Source organism: Buceros rhinoceros, unplaced genomic scaffold (genome assembly GCF_000710305.1).
Source record: "Buceros rhinoceros silvestris isolate BGI_N320 unplaced genomic scaffold, ASM71030v1 scaffold20639, whole genome shotgun sequence".
Classification (NCBI taxonomy): domain Eukaryota; kingdom Metazoa; phylum Chordata; class Aves; order Bucerotiformes; family Bucerotidae; genus Buceros; species Buceros rhinoceros.
In genome coordinates this window covers 9,695-9,965 of record NW_010431180.1, presented here as the reverse complement: position 1 = coordinate 9,965, position 271 = coordinate 9,695, and the positions used below count along the sequence as shown (strand labels likewise).

Genomic DNA, 271 nt, shown 5'->3' with positions numbered 1-271 from the left:
CCGTGCTCACCAGCCCCTCGGCGTTGGCTGTCATGGTGCCTGCGTCACTCAGCTGGCACTGCCGGAGGGTGAGGCTGTGGCACAGCCCTCTCCTTGTCACCAGCTGCCTCAGCTGCCGCTCACCGGGAACCACAGGCTGGCCATTCAGCTGCCAGGTCACAGCCACGTCCTCAGGGGACACCAGGCACTTGAAGGTGGCATCCTCCCCTTCCAGCACCGTCAGGCTCTGCAACTCCGTGATGATCTCCACCACCCTGGGGACTACAGGCGG

General features: G+C 65.3%; 1 protein-coding gene across 1 annotated transcript in view; it reads right to left on the bottom strand.

Annotated features, from left to right (window-relative positions):
• Nucleotides 1-271, bottom strand: part of LOC104499791 (obscurin-like protein 1) — a 12,932-nt gene that overhangs the window by 2,995 nt on the left and 9,666 nt on the right. The window contains 1 exon segment of the mRNA XM_010143346.1: nucleotides 1-261. Within this exon segment, the coding sequence (XP_010141648.1) occupies nucleotides 1-261 (261 nt within the window).